General features: G+C 36.7%; 2 protein-coding genes across 3 annotated transcripts; one reads left to right on the top strand and one right to left on the bottom strand.

Moving 5' to 3' along the window:
• Positions 1-731: 731 nt before the first annotated feature.
• CLDND1 (claudin domain containing 1) lies at positions 732-9,005 on the bottom strand. 2 transcript variants are annotated; one of them, XM_011385226.2, is made up of 5 exons: positions 8,855-9,005; positions 7,177-7,486; positions 4,973-5,083; positions 3,417-3,554; positions 732-3,245 (listed from the first exon to the last, which is right to left on the bottom strand). In XM_011385226.2, the coding sequence occupies exons 2-5, from the start codon at positions 7,466-7,468 to the stop codon at positions 3,025-3,027; spliced, it is 762 nt and encodes a 253-aa protein (XP_011383528.1). In that variant the 5' UTR covers positions 7,469-7,486; positions 8,855-9,005; the 3' UTR covers positions 732-3,024. The 2 variants fall into 2 exon arrangements, with proteins under 2 accessions (XP_011383528.1, XP_011383529.1); XM_011385227.2 differs by lacking the exon at positions 8,855-9,005 and adding an exon at positions 7,683-7,754.
• Positions 9,006-15,416: 6,411 nt separating this feature from the next.
• Positions 15,417-16,678, top strand: GPR15 (G protein-coupled receptor 15). Its single transcript, XM_011385225.2, has one exon. The coding sequence runs from the start codon at positions 15,544-15,546 to the stop codon at positions 16,624-16,626; it is 1,083 nt and encodes a 360-aa protein (XP_011383527.1). The 5' UTR covers positions 15,417-15,543; the 3' UTR covers positions 16,627-16,678.
• Positions 16,679-18,295: the final 1,617 nt, after the last annotated feature.

Raw genomic sequence — 18,295 nt, 5'->3', positions numbered from 1 at the left:
TACAATAGTGTTGGAAAACCTGATGAGCAACAGAAAAAGAATTCCTATCCATAGGTGTTTCCTTGTTTTAACTCTTTTCATGGTATGAATCATTATTCCCTATTAAGTAGAGGGTTGAAAGGAGGACAAAAGACTCCATCCATCTGTGCCAAGACAAAGCTGCATCAAGCTTGTGAAATAATTTGCAGCTTGCCTGCTCCTTTAGCTGCTAGGAAACTTCAGGAAGTGTTGCAACTGGCAAAGCAGGTTAATTCAACAGGTTTTCATTTCTGGTAAAAGCCTACATGAGGTTTAAGTTTTAAAATATTCTCAAACTATGTATTTTATAGTCAATTGAAGATGGCTGGATCTATACTATAAATTTTAACTGCTAGTCTGCAATTTGCTGATGTCTTTGGAATGGAAAAACTCTAAATTGATTTGTTGTATGACCATCTCATTCTCACTCTTGTGACTAAATTAGTTCACCTATAAGTGACTTATCAAGTCCATACTACCCCAACACACACATACACACATATACTTAGAGCAGGTAAAACTTTAACACATTACTATTAAATTCTTAAGACTCTGGTGTGCCATGACAAATAGTATGCACAGTGTCAATTGAACAAATATTCTAGAATTATTATGCCTTTTTTATGCATATAATTTTATTGATATAATTTTGATATATCAAGTTTTACTGTTTTTATGGCTATTGTTAAGAAATTTTGAAATGAGTCTTTTGCTAAAAAGGATATAGAAGATATTTATTCACATCATTTAGTTATGAGGTAAGGAATCATAAAATTAAGATTTTAAAACTGGTTTCTTAAGTTGTTCCAAAGCACATGTTCTGAAAATAATTTTTACTTTGGGGATTACTTTCAAAGATTAGTTAAAAATAGATTAATAAGACTTTACTTGCCACTCATTTTATGTATTAGTTTAATAAAAAAAAAAAAAGATCAAACATCAGTAATTCATATGATTCTGCCTCTTTAGAATCACAAGACAGCTGAAAAACTGTAATTTTCACATCAAATGAAACAGTATGGCCCTATGTGTTCCAAAGAAAAATATCTTAAGAGGAGATGGCCTCAGCTACTCTGCAATGTGCTTAAAATATCAACTACAACACATATTCAGCACTAGGGCTTATAGTGCTGGCTTTCCATATTAAAAGATGCTACTGGTGAGGCTGTTAACACAAAAGTTGAATTCTGACTGAGTTTCCACAGTTCACATTGAAGACTAATATTACAGTAACAATCACAGATAACTTTAGAGTGACAAGAGGCAGGGTATTGTTTAAAATAAATAATCTCCAATACAAAAATGCCCTGCAGTTCAATAACTTTAAAATCCTATTCCCTAAAGTGTTTTGTGTTTGTTGACTTAGCTTTCTCCTGTCTACTTTCCAGAGGTGCTGAAGGGAAATGAAACTTTAAGAGTTAAGAAGAGATAGAAAACTGAATAATCAGCCATTTCATAGGCAGAGTAATATAGGCTTTGTTGGAAGTCAGAAGCTGACTTGGTTAAATATAGAACACAAATATCCACAGCCATTAAGTGACTTTATGAAAAACTATCCACATTAAGTATGATAGAGATCACAAAACTACTTTGAAAACATGTTTTAAAACTCTGAAACATAAGAGATAAAGAGCCTCTTATTTTCTAATGTGTGCAAGGGATTCCCATTTTCTGGAAGATAAAACAGAGACCCAAATACTGAGCCTAAGATAGGCCTATAGAGCAACAGTGCATTCTCCACAGAGAACTAGAGATCATCATTCAGAATCTTGTACTTCTTCATTCTAAGGTATTGAGATTTAAATCAACTGAGTCTCTTCTCATTTTTTACTTTATTTTTTAAAAAAGACAGATTTAGGATCTTATAAGAAATTACTGTTACATTTTTTAAAATCTGTCAAGTGCTACAGTAATGGAATAAATAAATAAATTTTTTAAAATTCAATGTTTATAGACATATTTATAAAAAAAAAAAAAAAGACTGAATCAGAAGATGTTAAATAATGTTGATACACACCACAAAGGGATTTAGGCAAGGAAAGGCACATCATTTCACCACAAGAAATAAAGACCACAGTTGGAAGTTAATGACCAGCCAGGTCTTGTGGTAGGTTTCCTAGCTTCAGTAGGTCATTATGGTGGAACGTTCTTTATGGTACTTAGCTGGAATAAAGAAATAGCAATTGGCAAATTTTATTGTGACCCCTATGTAGTGTTAAAAAGAAAGCACTCTTTTATAAGCCTGGTGCATGAAGAGGGAAGGAGTAAAAATCCAAAATGATTTGGTGGTACTGAAAATCCTACTTGACACATTAAGGAAAATTTTTAAAAAAGAAAAGAAAAATAAGGTTAATCTTCTTGTCTGGTTGAATTAGAATTCTTGCAGTTACAAAGTTAAAATGTCAAGTAAATACTACACTTTTCACTTTTCTTGTACACAGACACAGTTTAGATAAACAGCTGCCATATTTCATCCTGGTGAAGCTATATGCCAATATTTAGGGGAAAAGATCGTAATTTCCCTATTTTATATAGCTTAAGTCTCTGAAAATAGTACTCATACGTCTGGCTAACTGGCTATCTATATCAGCAAAGTGATCATAAGTTTTGACAATGATGAGATTTCCCAACCAAAAAAAAAAGTTTCCAGTTGAGTGAATACAGTTACTTTACTAAAAAGTCTAACAGACATCAGCAGAACCTGCTCTGGGTCAATTTCCCACTATCGGTTTTCTTTTACAAATCTGTGTCAAGTGTCTACCCATTTCTTTCTGTCTGGATTCTGAACCTAGGTTAGTTTGTCTGAAATAGGGAATTAGAGGAATCCATACAAATTTCAGTGGTATTAAAAAACAACTGTGTGAATAAATAAAATAGATTTTCAGGATAAAATGATATATCTGCCAAAAAAAAAGTTAAATTAAAAACAATTAGGGGGCAAACAAGGGAAAATATTACTATGAAAAAATAATAAAAATGGCAATTGTAAAGCAGGTAGCTTCCCATTCATGCCACACGATATGCCTTCATTAAGGTGTACTCTTTCCGGTTGGTATGAGCTGCCCAGATGAAGAGAGCAGAAGCCATGAACTGCAAGGGAGCTGAGACGCAAGCCAGGCAGAAGGACCATCCAAATTCACCGTACACATTCTCAGGTAGCTCTAGTTTCTGGTGGAGTAGTTCAATTCCAGCAACATAACAACTGACTGAGCCCAGTGTACACAGACCTTGGAGGAAATTTTAGAAAATAAAACAAAACATAGCTAAGTAAGAGCACTGTAAGAGCATTTCAGGTAATATGACAGGGCAGTAATATATGAAAGTTTAAGAATTACAACTCTTTGGTCTCTATGGAGACAAGAAGAAGATAAAAAGTTAAGTATGATGACAAGACCCACCTGCAAGGAGATGGAGAATGCCTGTGGCGATGGTGGGATACAAGCTTCGGCAGATACAAGCACAAAGTCCAATCAAAGCCCCGAAGCACATCAAACCTAGACTAACAAAAGGTAAAAGGAACTGGCAACGCCAAAGATCTGATTTAAAAAAAAGAGAGAGAAAAAGGTTACCATGATTCCAGACAGTTTTCCCACAATGGCAAGTTCTTTCATATTCTAATTAGATTATTTCTTAAAAAATGAGAAAGGAATATTGAGGTTTCTTTTCTAAAGCACATTGTTCAAAAAGATGCTAACTTTGTCTTGATAAAAAAGGACACTAGCAGTTAACAACTACTGATCTCAGCAGGACAGTTTACCGTATGTCAGGCACTATTCTATGGATGCTTTGTGCATTAATCTTCCCAACATCTCTAAGAATTAGGTACTACTATTATTATTATCTCTATTTTATAAAAGAGAAAACTGAGGCAGGAGGTATAAATAATTTGAACAAGGTGACATAGTTAGTAGTCGAGCCAGAATTTAAAGTGAAACATTCTTGCCCTACATACAAACTAATCTAAGTTCTTACAAGATCTCATGGTAGGAATAACAAGTCAAGGAGTGATGATAATAAAAAACCTGTTGAAAGAATATACATAAAGCACAAAGTAGAGGATCTAGTATATACCAGGCACGCAATAAATGGCAGTTTTAATTATCATAAATTCCCTCAACAGCATGGGAAGAAAACTGATGACTTTACAACAAATACCAATCCATTTTTAATTTTAGTTATTAGCAATGTATTAATATCAACTCCAAACCAAATCCACCTTTTAGTGCTAGTTTTACTTTCTAGAACTACACAAAAGTCTTTTCTTTAACTTTCCTTCAAACTGTTAATAATAAACTTCTTCCTATGCATCTGCAATGCAAAATTGAATACTTGCCATTTATTCAATGTTTCCTCTCATGACATGGTCATTCATCCAGGCAAGCTCCAATAAGTCTCTATAGACTGGAAAGTAGGTCGAAATCTGAAGACAGTATTTCTTGGATAACCTGATCCTCAAGGAACAGAATACTCCTAATAAATACTGTCATTTATTTTTGACAGTTCCACTTTTGTTACTACCACCTAAGACTGGAGTAACACTTGTGACAGGCCTGGCACTCAATTGGCTCATACAGAGCTTGCAGTCAACTGTTTCCACATACCCCTATCTGAACTTAGGTAGCTAAAGTGTTTAACTCAAACATACAAATTTATTATTAATTCCTATTAAACTTTCCCTTTAAATGGGCTCACTAATAACATCTTTTGAGGGGTCTGGATTCTGTCAACCAGGGTATCAGTCTGCCTCTCTCAACTTCCTATTTGCAATTGGTTAGTATGTACCTAACTTCTAAAATATTTTATCAACAGATATGAATTTGTTGGGATACTGTTAAAGATCTTATTTCAAGCTGACACAATGTACTCATTCATCTTTTTCCAAAATCAGAGCTCAACAAAAGATAAAATTATTTCCTATTTTCTCCAATTTTCCTGCTGATATCAAGGTACTCACAGGTCCGAAGCAGATCAATCCCACTATTGTGATTTCCAGGATCAACAAACTTTTCCATGAACTGCTCATTTAGCGTGAAACCCATACATCTTGTGACCACATCAAATGATTCTGAAATAATAACAATGATTGTTTGTTGTTTTAACTATAAACGTTTAACAAAATCTCTTTGAGTAATTATACGCTAAAATAAAAAGTGACATAAAAAGATGTCCCCAGAGGAAAAAGCAACCTCTTTGGCCCTGACATGCAGGATCAATGCCCAATGGATGCCAGAGGTTCTCAGTAGCAGGCTTAAGACATGGGCATAGAAAAGAAAAAGAATGAGACTAGATATGTAAGACTAGAAGGAGAAGTGGACAAAGACTGAAATAAAAAGGCACTTTGATCTTCTCCCCTAACTTACTCCACCAGCCATCTTGCCCATCTCAGATAGTAACATTCCACCATTCCAGTTCCTCAGACTAGAAAGTTTAGAGTCATTCTTGCCCACGTGCATTCCATCAGGAAATCCTAGAGGCTATACCTTCAAAATATATTTAGAATCTAGCCACTGCTCAGTTTTACCACCCTGGTCTGAGTCTCAATCATCTCTCACCTGCATTACTGTATAAGCCTTCTAATTAGTCTCCTGGATTCCACCTTTGCCTGATGCAAATCAGCCTTGGTGAACAGATCATCTCTCCCATGCTCAAAGCCCTCCAATGGCTCCACCACATTCATAGTAAAAACCAAAATCCTCAATATGCCTAGAGAAACCTGCATGATTTGCCCAATTCCCATTCCCAGTGTACATGTCACTGACAGAATACCCTCTCTCTCCCTGTCTTCCTCCAGTCCAGTCCAGTAGCTTCCTTGCTGGTCCTTGAATATTTGGGGCATGCTCTCAGCTACTGGCCTCTGCAGCAGTTGTTCCTTCCAACCTAAATGATTCTACCTGCCTCCACAATTACGTATTTGTCCAACACCTTCACCTATATCAAGTCTTTACTCAAGTGATATCTTCTTCTGATAACCTATCTTGCCTATACTACTGAATTTCGTAACTTATGCCCACCAACATAACTTTCCCTGTGTATTTCCAAATCTCCTTCATTTTGTTGTACTTCTTCACAGCACATGTCATTTTCTAACATACTATATAATTATGTATTGTTTACACTGTTATGTTTATTGCCGGTCATCCTTTATTAGGATGTAAGGAGTTCCCCAAGAGTAAGGATTTTCATTTGTTTTGTTTTTTTCCCCCCTGATATACTCCAAGCTACTAGGCCCTGGAACATGGAAACATATAATAAATATTTGTTGAATGAATAATAAATGGTTACTAAGATTCAAATATCAAGTACTCCTTCCTATTCTCTTATAAGTAGAGTTAAACATTTTACAATAAATTTTAACCACTTTCCCCTCTTGCCAAATTATTTTCTTTTTTCCATATAAAATCACAACTATCATCCTTTTGATGTATGGTAACTCAAGCCTGTTGTGCTGTGATTTGAATACAGTGCTTCCCACCAAAAGGTCAACAGAAACAGTCATAAACCAAAACAAATTGTAAAGTTATTCCTTATAAAGAGCTCTAAAGCTTCCATTTTAATAAATGGAAGTTAAAATGTTTAAATATTAAGAATGCTTGTAAAATAAGCCTGAAATTATTTATATTTTCTTCTTATATACTGCATATTTTTAACCTATAAACGCTATCAAGATTGTTTTAAAACAGTCTCAAATATCTACAGATTTAAATGTAGAGTTGGTCAAATTACATCCTCTAAGATTTAGAAGATAAATGATAATGACACGGCAAACACATAAAAGAACTATCAACTCATATTAGCTGACTTCATTTTGGAAACTAGTCCAGTTACCAAGTATTTAAAGTCTTCCAATGTACTTTTCCAATTATTTCTTCATGACATGTGTGAGATTAATGAAACAGCTTTCAATGAATGAGTAAATAAACAAAATATCTAAAATGGCTTTCCCAAGATAAGGACAGTTAAGAGTACAACCAACACTTAAGAGCACAATGGTAAGTCATGGAAGTTGGGAAGAGAAGGAAGTAGGAAGAAAAGAGACACATAAGATTTATTTCTTTGGGGAGAGAAAGAACCCACAAACCTGCTTATATATAACTGGGCCATCATCGCATCACTTCGTCTACTGTTGAAGAGGTAAAGGAAACAAAATAAGAGAAATACCTGTCTTTTCTAGTTGGCTATTCCAATATATGTTCTGGGGTATAGTGATACACCGTCTCCACAATCCCACTGTGCCATTGTACCGGAAAAGTGCATCATTATAAGTCTTTTCATCTGCCTCATCACTAGCGAATTCATCCCAGACGCTTTTGTTCAAATCACTGGAATTTTCTTGAACTGGACTTCGATATTCATACCAGAAGTCTGTGCCAATTGAGGCTGCCATGTAGATGGTAGAAATGAGGCTAAGTACACAAGCAATTACAAATGCTGTAGCAAAACGGTTATCCATTCTGGCATTCAGACTGCTCTGTTTAAAAGTTGAAGAAAGAAGAAAAGTTAGACTTCAAGGGCAAATACTGATTATTTTGAAATAAATTATCTCAATATCACTATTTCCCATCCTTTGGCTATTTAAATCATTAAAGAATTTTTTTAAATCATGTTTTTAATTAAGTTCAAACAAAACTCATTATCATGAAAGTATTTATTAAATATTCACATACCCAGGATGCTACGGAGACAGAGGTCTTGTTCTCTAGTCTATCACCTGCACACTAAAACAGACAACACTGAAAAGGACATACATATTACAGATACAAACAACAGACATGCCCAGAGTCAGCAATGAACTGTGCAAAATTTTTTAATTACAGATTAAATTTTTATACAAGCTGCACAGCATTAAGTGTTCTGGGTTTCAGTGTGAAAAGGCCATAGGAAAAGAAAGCAGAGGAAATCAGCTTCTCCCAGTTTTCTCAGAAGAGGGAAACCTTCCAAAACAAGGTTTAGAGTCAGGAGCTATATGGAAGACAGAGTTGAACATGTTTGTTAACCCAGAGAAAGTTGTTCCAGGTGCACAGAATAGCAGAGAACAATAACATAAAATGTGCTAGATATCAGTCTGTCCTAATCCATTAAAGTTAAACCAAGCTCCTTTACGCTGCCAAATTCCTCTCTCCTATCTACTCTCCCCATTCCTTATACTTTTTGAACCTCCTCAATCGCAAACTAAATGATCTCTCCTCAGCCGGAAAGAAAACTGAATTAGGCAAAATACGAACACTCCCAAGGCGTGGACACGGTCTCAATGGCAGTAGTAAAGCGCCGCAGTAAAATGACTCAAGGAGGATCAAGCTGGGTCAAATACTGCAAGTATATACCATGACCGCACCAAACACCTTACAAAGGAACACGAAAACAGGCTAGCAAACTGGGATTACTGAGTTTGGAAGATGGGAAGTGACTCAGGAGAGATCAAGGCAATTACAATAATTAACAATAACTCCATAAGTTGTTTGTATTTTTATTCTTTTTAACCCTCTTTCACCCTATGGGTCTCAAATGACCTTTAAAGGTCCCGGCATCGGGAGTGGCGGTTGGCCCAGGCCGGACGCCGGGCGCTGTCACCCCGCGGAGCGCACCACTGGGCGGGCAGACGTGGAGGCGGGGCGGGCGGGGTTGGGGCAGCCCCGCGCAGCCCTCCGCCGGGGTCCCCCGGTACCCGCCCAGGCCCCTCCCTAGATCCCTTTGCGGTGGGGAAACTCCCGCCGCAGCCCCGTGGCTCAGAACCCGCCCAGCCCCAGCCGTGCACAGGGAAGAGACCTCTCCTCAAACCGCTGGAAACGTGGAACGGCTACGCGACCCTCGCCCAGCGACGCCAGGCTGGCTCACTCACCGCCCATCCTCCTGCTCCGCCAGCTTCACCCTCAAGCTCAGTCCACAGCACCCTACTCTCCCCGCGCCTCCTCTGACGCACTTCCCTGCAGAGCCCGCCCACTCCATAACTCCCGCGCCTCCGCCTCCGTCCCCACCCCAGGCCTGGCCAAGGCCCGGGGCCGAGGGGGCTTGTGGGAGTTGTAGGCGGGACAGAGGGAAAGGCTGCGAGAGGCGGTGGACGGCATTCCTGCGGCCGTGCGCGGTGCATTGTGGGGGGTGTAGTTCGGCTCTGGAGGGAAAGTCGGCGCTCAAAAGGAAAGTCTGGACGCAAGGATTCTTGTATTTTGCGAAGAAAGGGACGAGAATCCACAGATTAAGGCGATCTGTTTCCGGACACTTCTAGTCGTTGATTGTGACCTATGTAACTCAGGTTTTACAGTTCGAAAGGGGAAAAGGAAGGCACTACCTCAATCACAGACAAGGCAGCTGAACTCAGGTTCAATAACTGACTTGTCAAACTTGAATGTTGGAGTGAGCTGTCTAGCTTTGTGACATTAGACAATTTACTTAACTTCTTTAAGTTTATTTTCTTTTCCTCAAAATATAGATGTTGACAATAACCCCTATCCCAGGTGGTCATTGTGAGAATTAAATGAGAGAATACATATAAAATGGCCAGCACAGGGCCTAGAGCATAGGAAACAATTATTAAATTATTAGTATTTGCAAATATTTTTGAACATCTATAACGTTTAAAAGCCTCTGATTCCCCGAGAGGGGGAAAATAAGCCATTTAGAGAGGTAGGTGTCTTTGCTCACTTTAGCAAGTCTAACGAACCTCTGGACTAACTGCCTCTGGACTAGGAAAGACTTGACGAGACCAGATTTCAGGCATCCTTGTATAGTCCTGGTCAGGAGATTCCCAGCCTGGTCTCATAGCATACAGAAGTCTTCATGGTTCAGGAAGTGGATGTTTCTGGAGGAGCCCTGCAAAGGAGGACGATGCTTTATCCATCAAGTCTGCAAATGCCTAGAAAACACACAAGACGTATTTCACTCACCAATTTAGTATGGACCTAGAATTGTCTGCATGTTTGATGTTGTGACCATCTTGCCCACTCAGCACAGAGGACTTGCACTGCCTCATCATCTCAGTATCGCCAAACACACAGCCGTATTTTTGACTTATCTCTGCATCTTTGATGTTTTCTGTTTTCTATTTATTTACATTTGCTTGTTGCGTAGCTAGGCAAAATAAATCCTTAATAAAATAATGGAATTGAATTTCTGCTTCCATTTCCTACTCTGCTATCTAAGAAATAGTAGGTAGCCTGAAATATTTCCACGAAATGTTAAAGATAATTTGTGCAACCATGTATAGATTATGTAATTTAGATTTAAAAGCAAAGTCGAACTAGACCTCTGGCTTAATTTGTTAGAAATGGTTCTAATTTCAGCAAGAAAGTGTTACAATTACACTACAATTTAAATAAACCAATAACTGAAGATATAGATACACAGATATTATAACTTGTTTATATTATGTGCTTACAAATCATCTGAAAATTTCCTCAGTACCAAATTCCCTAATCTACTTAAATATTTTTTAATTGCACTTATTTTTAGGAACTAGAAATTATGTTAAGCAAGATATAGCTACATTATGTTTTTCTCATATAATTTTGTCTTGGTGGTTTTCCTCATGAATTTAAGAGTACAGAAAGGAAAGAAATAGAAATATAGCAAGCTCTGGGTTCCAATCAATAACTATTCTCAAAAAAAGTATCAATTTTTGAATTTCTTTGTATCAATCAACTGTAGAACAAAGGCAAAATGAACCAAGGACAAGGAAAATAGAAAAGTGCATCCAAAATGTCTCTTTCCTTTTAGCAATTCCTGTCAAATGCTACAAAGAGTAACAAACTATAGTTGTTTAGACTTCCATCCATGCTTCTGAAGGACAGTGAATAGACCATATGTAGATAAGAAATTTACATTTAAATTGTCCTTTATTTTAAAATCATCAGTGAGAGTCTGGTAAATGATTTCTTTCTGGGCCCCAGTGTCCTCATTGGTAAAATGGTTGTACTGGATGATCACTAATATCACTTGAAGCTCTAAAATTTTATGATTCAATATTGTGCTGGAAGAATAATGTAACTTCAAAATATGGTTGTCATAGATCCACAGCATTAAAGTTTCTTTAGGGGACTCATGTATCCTATACCTCTACCCTAGGCAACGTATAAGATGACAGAGATAGTGAGAAATGCAGATGGACAAAGGAAAAGGAGGAAGGCTATATGCATTCTGATAGAAAAAATACAGCAACACAAAATTTTACTGTTTTAATGGTAAACAGTAATCAAGGGAAATGGAAGTTGTCCAAGAAGTTTGCAAAAAGTCACTATTCATTGTAAATGACTCAAAAGTCAAGCATAATCTAGATCTACAAACACTTCTTGACCACTTATATGTGAGACACTGTGCTGGGAACGAGGGACAGCAATATAAATAAACACAATTTTTGTTATGCACATCCTAAATTCAGTTCAAATCAGCCATTATGAAGAATCCTCAAGGATATGTGTCTAGAATAGTAACATCATTGCTGTTTATGTAAATATGGGGTACCAACAGAAATAACCCAATAAATGAAGTGGGGGAGGACCCAGATAACAGCAAATACATGCCCTTTGATTTGGCATGATATATTACATTATTTTGCACTAAACTTTCCAAGTAACTCAGAATTTAAAAAATCATTAACACAAAGTATAAACAATCTCTTAAACTGGACTATGTAAATGGTTATACACTTTATAATACTCAAGAAATAGACGAGGTTTTTTTTCTAACAAGTGAATATATCGTCACTCTGATAAGACTAATGAAAAACAATTTGCTTCATTATATTTGCCATTTATTCTAGGACACATCAGTAGAGCATGTATAGAGATTTCTTTCTACTGTGCTATATGCTACATAATCTGATGGGTCCTCATCTAATATGGGGGCCAGAGTGGTTGACAGAGAAGAAGCAGAAGTAATATATCATGACACCAGTTGGGGTGGCTATATTCATACAAAATCTTTAGCCCACCTGTGAAGCAGAGGCTTCAAGTCACAGCTATGGCCACGTGATAGATAATAATAGATTCACTTGAGCAGATGTCTCCATAAACAAAACTTTACTTCTCCCCATCTTCAACGTCTGACCCAATTCTGAACATATCTCAGGAACTGGGACACAGAATAGGGATAGACCAGCAGTCTAAATTAATTTATAAAATTTTGTGAGATTCGGGCTAGAAGATTTCTAAGAGGTTTAATTTTAGAAGTGATTATTAAACTTTTTTTAAAAAGTTAGTCAAAATAATAATAAAGCATAACATATAAAGTTGGTTAAGATAAATAAATTAAAACAGTGATTCTAAAGTTCAGTGTGTGTAAGAATCACCTTGGATGTTTGTTAAATATGAAATCTTAAACTCCACTCCTAATGATTCTGATTCGGTAAATCTGGGACTGGATTTAGTAAGCTACAGTTTAGTGGGCACCCCAGATGACTCTAATGTGGGTAATATGGTCTGGCACCCATAGGTTCAAAACAATGGCTTCAAGAGTCCAAAAAAGACTTTTGTTGGGTAGCTACCATAAGTTAGAGGCCAGTGGAGAGATAATAGGTGGTCTCCCCTTTAAGTTGCTCATGACCAGCTCAAAAGGTCAGACACCAAAACTACTAATTATGTAAAATGAGGTAATAAGCACTTTAGAAGCAGTACTGTATAAGGTCTTAAAGAATACAAAGATGGGAGCAATTATCTTTGCCAGGGATGGGGAAGGAAAGTTGAGCATTTTTTTTTTTCTGGGAAAACTGTTCTTGAGATGGCGCGTATGCTGTAGTTCAATTATGAATATTTACATCTTACCTACCCTCTCAACCCTGCCCCTCTTTTCTTATCACCTTGTTCATACTACCTTTTCGTATGCTTATGGTAATCAGTGTGGATTTTAAGTTTTTGCTCTGTGTGTAGTTGGTCATTTTATTGTTAGCATCCTCATATTTATTTCAAAGAGCATTCAAGGTCCTAAAAATGACCTTTGCATTAAGCTTATTTAGAACGATGACATCTTCTACTTTATCTAGTCAGCTTTTATTGTGGGTTCTGTCTTATAATAGCTTTGTATCTTTGAGTTATTAAAAGCACAGTACTCCCTTTTTTGGCTCAAAACATTTAATTTGTTTTCTTGCTTGGGTCCCATGATATTGTGGATTCATGTTAGATATTCTCACATTGCAGCATTCTACAATCAACCACTATATTTCTTTATTATGATAAAGAAAATCATTTTGTCTCCAGATGCTTTAAAGCTCACCTAGGAAGTCAGCTTTATTTGAGATAGTTTATGTCAGCAGGCCAACAATTTTGAATGCTGAAAGAAAATTTAAGGCCTACAGACCGGATATTTTCCTCTAGAATATGAGCATGAACTCTTTTCCATTTTATAATACTTTTATGTAGAATTTTTGAGCTATATCTAAAGAAAAATTTTTTTAATATCTTAGACCCAGAATCAATCTTATCTTCTCAAATGCCAAAAGAACTACTGTTTGCAGAGCAAAAATTCTAATAGTACAATTAAAATACAATTACAAATAAGTACATATATACATATATATACTTTACAATCTTATATATGATTGGTACTTTAATATACATGCACATATATAGATATAGTGTTTGAATATTCTATATTTACCCCATCAATCTTTTTCCAGTATATATTGTCCTACTTCAAACTATTCGACAAAATAAATTATTCTATTAAATATTTAAGGCTTACCCAGTGGGAAAGACTTCTATCCCAGAACTGTGAAAACATTAGTTTCTCTCATCCATAGCCTATACTTAGTGAAGAGTATGCTCCACCCCACTCCAACCCTCATGAACACAGAGCAGCTAGGGACACAAAAGAAGGCAGACCCAGGCCCATAAACCAACAACTAAGTGACTTCCTGGGCCTGCCCCAGACCAGGGAATCCCTCATCTTTCCCTGACCTAAATTCATATGCCTAAGACTGAGGTGACATTAGAACACATCTGGAAAAAGAGAAGAGGAGGAAATACAGAAGGCAGAAGCATTGTTTTTAATATATTAATTACAGAAGAAGTAAAAATTCAGTAGAAAAGACTTCAAATGTTTAACGATTGTGTTTTCATCTATAAGCATACATTCTTTCATGCATTCGTAATTTCAGCCTGAAGCTAATTTTGTCAATGAAATGAGATGGAGGGACAGAGAGGAGAGAAGAGTGTGAGAAGCTTGAGCCACTTCAGTCAGTAAAGAATTGAAATAAATAGAGTCAGTTTCAGAATTTGTTATAATTTTCTATGGTCCTCCTAATATTAAAGAGAACAGATGAGAAAAATATATGATAGGATCCTTTCGGTGTTAGCCTATTTCTCAAGTGTTTTGAATGAAACAAAAATCTTTTTATAGTGCTTATACTGGAAACTCCATTATAATATCACTTAAAATAGGTCTGACTGTTGCTAGGTCAATAATTCCAAAAGTGAAGTTCACTGATGTGTGGAGGTACTTAAGAACAAGTCATAGCTCAAGAGCTAAAAATTTACTGCTACGAAGGTGAGATGTGAAGAAGAGAGGGCATCTAGAGTCTAATGAAGGATAGTATTGGATGGTTAATTAGGACAAACTCTCTTAAGAATGTTAACTCCAATAAAGGGAGTTTCATTGGTTGAATTACAATAGCAGATAAGGAGGGAAAAATAGCAATCTGTGATTTTTAAACTTGTGTTTATAAGCTACATAAATAACAACAATGCCTGCAGTTAAATCCTAATGAGTTCACCCTTGCCAAATATACTGAACAACAAAAATGAGTTTTCTTAATCAACTCAAACTCATTTCCAAAGCACTTACTATGTTCAAGGTGCTGTGCTAGTTGTAGTGGAAATTTTTTTTCAAATAATAATAAAAGCACAAGATGGGTTCTCAGCCTTGTGAGGATTTTTTTAAAAACTTATTGAATGAGACAGAATTGATCACATATGAATTAAAAGAGCCAAATAAGTAGGAAATATCTCATACCCTAAGTGGAATCATTATGTTTGCCATAGATGCAGACTGGTATGATTTGGGAAATTTTCAATTTACACTTTACGCAATGAGATTATTTTCTTCACGTTTCCCAATGATGTAAACAAAAAAGAATATCTTCATCATCGTTACCTTAAAGTTCTAAAAGTGAAACAATACTCTATATGTGAAACAAAAGGCTAGATCAAAAGGGTTCTCAGAGTCAGAAAAGCAAAATGTGTCTTTAAAGTAGGTGAGAAAAAAAGTTCATTTCTCAATTTCTGGATTTAAAGAAGCATTGAATATCTTGAAGAAAAAAGTCAAAGAGCACCTCAGTTTCCTGGGCAAATGCAAATAAAGAAAACCACAACCACAACCACCCAGCAACAATTAGGGTGGTGTTCCTGGTGGGCCCTCTCTGAGGATTGGTAGAAACTGCTTTTTTAAATCTGTTTTTATGCTTGTCCCAAGATCTTTTAAGGGAGGGAGGATGAGGGGGAGAGGCAGGCACTATATAAAAGAAGCTGCCCTGAGATTTCTAAAATTCATACAAAAACTTCCTAAGTAAGGAAACTTACCAGATTTGGCACCTCATCTTCAGCGATGGACCCAGAAGCAACCTCAGTTTATTTGGATTATTTTTATGCTACAAGCCAAAATCCTGATTTTGAGGAGATCCACTCCCATGTTCCTTATACATCTGTCTTCCTTCCTATCTTTTACGCAGCTGTGTTCCTGATTGGAGTGCTGGGGAACCTCGTTCTCATGAGTGCATTGCATTGCAAACGGGGCAGCAGAAGACTGATCGACATCTTTATCATGAACCTAGCTGCCTCTGACTGCATTTTCCTTGTCACATTGCCTCTTTGGGTGGATAAAGAAGCATCTTTAGGACTGTGGAGAACGGGCTCTTTCCTGTGCAAAAGCAGCTCCTACCTGATCTCAGTCAACATGCACTGCAGTGTCTTCTTGCTCACTTGCCTGAGCATTGATCGCTACCTGGCCATTGTGTGTCCAACCATATCCAGGAAATTCAGAAGGAGAGACTGTGCGTATGGAGTCTGTGCCAGTGTCTGGTTTATCTCCTGCCTTCTGGGTTTGCCTACTCTTCTGTCCAGGGAGCTCACCCTGATTAACAATAAGCCATACTGTGCAGAGAAGAGGGCCACTTCCATTAAACTGGCTTGGGCCCTGGTGGCCTTAATTTTTACCTTTTTTGCTCCTTTGGTGAGCATTGTGACCTGCTACTGTTGCATCACAAGGAAGCTGTGCATCCATTACCAACAGTCAGGAAAACATAACAAAAAGCTGAGGAAATCCATAAAGATCATCTTTATTGTTGTGGCAGCCTTTGTCGTCTCCTGGTTGCCCTTCAATATTTTCAAGCTCCTGGGCATTGTCTCGGGATTGCAGCAAGAACTCTACTTTTCCTCAGCTGTTCTCCAGCTGGGCATGGAGGTGAGTGGGCCCTTAGCATTTGCCAACAGCTGTGTCAACCCTTTCATTTACTATATCTTTGACAGCTACATCCGCCGAGCCATTGTACACTGTTTGTGCCCATTCTTGAAGAACTATGATTTTGCGAGCAGCACCGAGACATCAGATAGTCACCTCACTAAGGCTCTCTCCAACTTCTTGCATGCAGAGGATTTTGCCAGAAGGAGAAAGAGGTCTGTGTCACTCTAAAAGAGACTGTGCCATTTCAAGCTCTGTTGGTGAATCGAAAAGTTAATTTGGGTCAGCGACAAAGAAAGAAGAAAAATATTGTTGAAAGTATTCATATTGCTTCATAAATGCAAGGAAGAGTCGATTTTTAAAGAGATAACTGAAAAATCCCTGTGTTTGTGGGAATAAATAGGCTATATGCTGTGTTTGTTTTTTGTTTTGTTTTGTTTTGTTTTTTGAGCTGAATGGCCTTATTTGACCCTTGAGAATCAAGTTTACTGGGCAAAATACAACTCCTGTATGTCCTTGAATTCTAAGATAAAAGCTGCTGCTTGCTGCAGATCCTTAACTTATGATTAATATACAATCAAGCCTTTTCTCTCTCAAGAACCATGGTACCTTGATCCACACCATCCTTCATGCTGGGCTCCAAATTGGACTACATTTAAAGGACTCTGTCCACTTTTGCCTGGTGAGAAAAGTGGTGACAATGCAGGTAGCAAAAAATATAATACGCCTCTGCTCCATAATCAATTGCTCCTGAGTAGGGAAGTGAGGTTCTGACCTTGATCTTTAAAACTTTGTAAGGTGTGCTTGCTCCGGCAGTACATATAATAAAACTTTGTATGGTGAATCCTTACTATCTTCCCATATTGTCTTTCACCCTATGCCATTTAAAATAACTTTGGACTGGCAAAAAACTCATGGGGATAGAATCATTTTGTATTGTATTTATGATTTGGGACTTACTTTATCATCTAGTCTTCTAGAGTATTTTAGTAAGAAAGCATAGGGCAAGGTTTGACCTTTATTTTCCTTATATAGGTGAAAATAGATCTTATTGTAGTGGTGTAGTAACTACTTTTCAATGCAGTTTTACTATGCTCTTTTGTTTTCGTTGTCTTTATAAATTAGGATATGACTTTGCTTTAATTTCATTTTTTAATTACCCAGCTATCTAGTTATCAAATGAAAATGTTACTACTAATGTAATTTGAGGTCATCAAATGCCCTTGTACAGATTATCATTTTGCATTTTAAGTAAAATGTTAGTGCCACACATTCCCCATAGCATCATTTGCTCAGTATATATAATTTCAAAATTTGATCTAGTAACATAGGAAGGCAAGATGCTCCACATTTAGCTGAAGTGAAAAAGCCATAACAAAGACTGGTGTTTTTTTAATATATTTTTCCAAACTCATAGACTTTCCTGAATTCCTTCACCCAATAAATATTTATTGAGTTGATTTGTACCTAATATGCCTTATAAGACTTTGAAGTGAAAAACATGTAATTAGGAGTAACCACAAAAGGCTTTGCAGCAGCAAACATACTATTGTAAATATCTTTTGATTCAAGAGAAAGTGGGTTACGTTTTTACACTAATTGGTGACTCAAGTGAATTACTTTTTTAATTCTATTTGTTTTGAAAATCAGAGAAAGCTTAGAATTTTTTCAGAGACTAATTCAAATTCATTTTATGTATCTTTCACATTAGGAGACATCTCAAATATCGAGCATCTTCTTATCTTATAATCCATTTAGAAGTTGAAATATAGTTTTTGGTTTTATAAATTGGTTAATCTGTTAATTCCTCTTAAACTTTTATTAAATAAAAGTGTAATGTCCTTATAAAAGTATTCTATGTTGTATTAATTTCTAACAACACATTAATATTAATGTTCTG

The sequence above is a fragment of the Pteropus vampyrus genome, unplaced genomic scaffold (assembly GCF_000151845.1).
Source record: "Pteropus vampyrus isolate Shadow unplaced genomic scaffold, Pvam_2.0 Scaffold674, whole genome shotgun sequence".
Lineage (NCBI taxonomy): Eukaryota > Metazoa > Chordata > Mammalia > Chiroptera > Pteropodidae > Pteropus > Pteropus vampyrus.
The sequence above is the reverse complement of the archived record's forward strand: the minus strand, read 5'-3'. Positions and strand labels throughout refer to the sequence as shown.